The 3,148-nt window shown below is 39.4% G+C and overlaps 1 protein-coding gene across 1 annotated transcript; it reads right to left on the bottom strand.

The window, feature by feature from the left end:
* Window positions 1-837: 837 nt before the first annotated feature.
* Window positions 838-3,142, bottom strand: LOC107100367 (serine protease inhibitor A3K-like). Its single transcript, XM_015398827.1, has 5 exons — window positions 2,916-3,142; window positions 2,751-2,821; window positions 2,465-2,658; window positions 1,211-1,358; window positions 838-1,125 (listed from the first exon to the last, which is right to left on the bottom strand). The coding sequence occupies exons 1-5, from the start codon at window positions 2,944-2,946 to the stop codon at window positions 931-933; spliced, it is 639 nt and encodes a 212-aa protein (XP_015254313.1). The 5' UTR covers window positions 2,947-3,142; the 3' UTR covers window positions 838-930.
* Window positions 3,143-3,148: the final 6 nt, after the last annotated feature.

A 3,148-nucleotide genomic window follows, 5' to 3' on the forward strand; every position in this document is an offset into this window, starting at 1 on the left:
TATCTTTATATTCCTGTCCATTACCAACCACATTGCTCTTATTCCTCTGTAATTATCATACATTAACCCCAGATGTTCCTGGTCTTCCCTCTGTCTTCAACCACATATATGTTTTCCAACAATCCCTCTATGAAACTCAGACATTTTCACAATATTTTTTTATTTTCTCAGTATTATGTTTTGTCTGATCAGTATAAATAGATGACATAGGCAATAAATGACATATTTTTCAGCTGGCATTATAATGTTGTACTCTGTCCTTTCTTTTGCTGTCGGACTACTCACTGTTTTCCATTTCTTTTGTCGTTTTGGTTTTTACACTTTGACTGCTACAATCACCGATCTGTTTACATTAATTAATTCATTGTGTTCTTTTCATTTTAGTTTAGATTTACCTTTTTTTTTTTTTTCAAACAAGCAAAAAAATTGTGCCTTTTGCAGTACAAAACAACAGAGCTGAAAAGGTATATTTCCTTTTGTATAATGACTATCTTCACTTGTAAATTTTTATTAACTCATCCCCACTGTGTAAATTTTAAATAAAACCAAGTCATGAAACATAATTTACTATACATGCTATAAAGGTTTGGAGAGCATAAGTGCAAACATATTCTATAGCTATTTCTTGGTAAAGCCTTTTTTTCTTAAAGTTTGATGATGCAAATCAAGGTTAACATACGATAACATACATACCATTAAATTCATCAGATCTTCCTGTGAATAGAATTTTTATTTCCACAGAATTCAATTAGATATCACTCAGACTGTTGGAATTAGTTTTGGCTTTATTATAGGGCATTCATTTTTACTGAAGAACTGCTAATACAAACATGAACCTTTTTTATCTTTTATTTATGTATGCAGTAGGAACAAAACATCAGACAAAGTATTCCCCTTGTATTTGGTTTGCACAACAAAAGCTCTCTTTCCTCAGATGTTTGGGTTGACAATCTTGCCAATAAAAAGCATCTCATTTGTGTTTCTCTCAATGATGATCGCCATGAAAGGACGGTTGAACTTCAACTCTGGAATGATGCGTAAGGACAGAAGTGTGATGCCAATACCAGTAACTGCTGCAGCAGTTGCTCCAGTCTCATCTACATCCAGCGTGGCTTTGTGCACAACCTTTACAGTGCAATTAAAGCAGAGTGAGTTGATTGTGTCGAGAAAACAAAAGCAATGACACTTCCTTCATATGTTTCTGTCTTACCTCTGAGACAGCCAGATTCTGTCCCTCTGCAATGCCGCTCAGATTAGCCCGATCCCCAAACATGTCTGTCATTCCCATCCCAGTCAACACATCATTCAGCTTGTAGGAAGTCTTGATGGAGAACTTGGGAACAAATATGTTGTATTTCCTAAAAAATAAATAATAGTTTTTTTTTCCAACTTTTATTGTCATTTCACTGTCACAAGTATGGTGCAAAGACATGAACTCTCTGCATTTAACCCATCCCTTTGAGGAGTATTGTGCAGCGCCCGGTGAGCTGGGTGGGTTAAGGGTCTTTGCTCAGAGACATATACCCCATTTACACTACCCTTGAAAAACCGTGCCGAGACTGGTCCGAACTCAGTAACTGAGATAACTTATCGTGTGTAAATGGAAAGCAAACTGAACTGAACCGAGCTAGACACAACCAAACCAGTTCTAGAGGTGGGCTCAGCTCGGTTTTTCCCTGGCTCGGTTCTCTGATAACAAGAGCGCATGAGCAGAACGTGTCATCTCCGTCTGGCTGCACATCCCGATTCACACTCCATTCCAGTACTTGGCGGTAATTCCCCTCCAGAAACAGAAGAAGAAGAACAACTTCTTCTTCAACTATAAACGACAATCGAAATCTTCTCCACACAACATTTTAAATAATGGCATTTTAAATAATAACACCGAAGTACAGCAATAATAATCAAGCATAATTTTCTGAATGTGACGGGTGCCGCCATTTTGATTTGCTTGATTCCCTCCTTCTTCGTCTTCTTCTTCTTGTTTTTGTTTTTTATGGCGGTTGGCAAACAACTTTTGGTGCATTACCACCACCAACTGCTTGATTTCCTCCTTCAATACTGGCAGTAATACCGCAGATAGTGACTAGGAGGTGAGGAGTTGAGGAACCAAGATAGCGTGATGTGTAAACGGTCGTCAGAACCGAGCTCGGCCTGGTTAACTGATCCGAGCTCGGAGTGGTCTCGGCATGGATCGGTTTTTCAAGGGTAGTGTAAATGGGGTAAGAGTGGCAGTCTGTGGGAGTTGGGGCTGGAAGTCAGAACCTCAGGATCCCAAGCTCTATGCCCTATTGTTTTATAGTTTTGCTGCTGTAAAACACCAGAATTTCCCCATTGTGGGACAATAAAGGGATTTTCTATTCTATTTTATTCTAACCGTCACTCCTCTAGCTGTCACTCCTGTGCAAAAAAAAAATACAACAACCTTCAGCACTGTTCAAGAAAGACAAAAAAATCAGTTCACCTTGTTTTCATCCACTTCAACCACTTATTGACATGCGCAGGGCAGATATTGTTCTCCAGCAATGTCATATTGTCAGGTAAGAGCAGCAGCATGGAGTAGGAGTTGTTGAAGGGCAGGTGGAGAACTGATGTGTGGATCTCCTGGTCGATATAAGTACTAACATCTTCTTCCATTCTCATCATCTGTACCCTAACCTGGAATGTGAGAGATGAACAGCTTTGTAGATGTATTAATAAAAACAAAATGAACAAACAGAACATCGCCATGTTCAACTGTGTGACTGAACCTTTTTGTTTTCTTCCACATTGAAATCATCTTCTCTGGTATCTCGAGGATCAAATGGAGTTTTCCAATTTCCTGTGAGAGCAGAAAGAGGAGATCTTATGAATTACTAAAAGCATAACTCAATGAAAGCGAGAGGTCAGGGAACTCATAGGCTGAGACCTTTTACCTTTGTAGTAGATGTAGCTGAGAAGGTACATAACTGTGTTTGGATCCAGGCTTTCTACCAGCTTGTTTATCTTCCCGTTAGTCTTATCAGATACATACTGATTGATGGTATTGGCGGCCTCTGTAGAATTGAGAAAGTCAACACTGAAGCCCTCTGCAGAATAGGACTGCTTCAGGACATCCAGAAACTCCGGCTTTGGCTTGAAGAGTTTGTCCACAAACACAGCCGAGCCT

This window comes from Cyprinodon variegatus, unplaced genomic scaffold (genome assembly GCF_000732505.1).
Source record: "Cyprinodon variegatus isolate N-32 unplaced genomic scaffold, C_variegatus-1.0 Scaffold964, whole genome shotgun sequence".
Taxonomy (NCBI): Eukaryota; Metazoa; Chordata; class Actinopteri; order Cyprinodontiformes; family Cyprinodontidae; genus Cyprinodon; species Cyprinodon variegatus.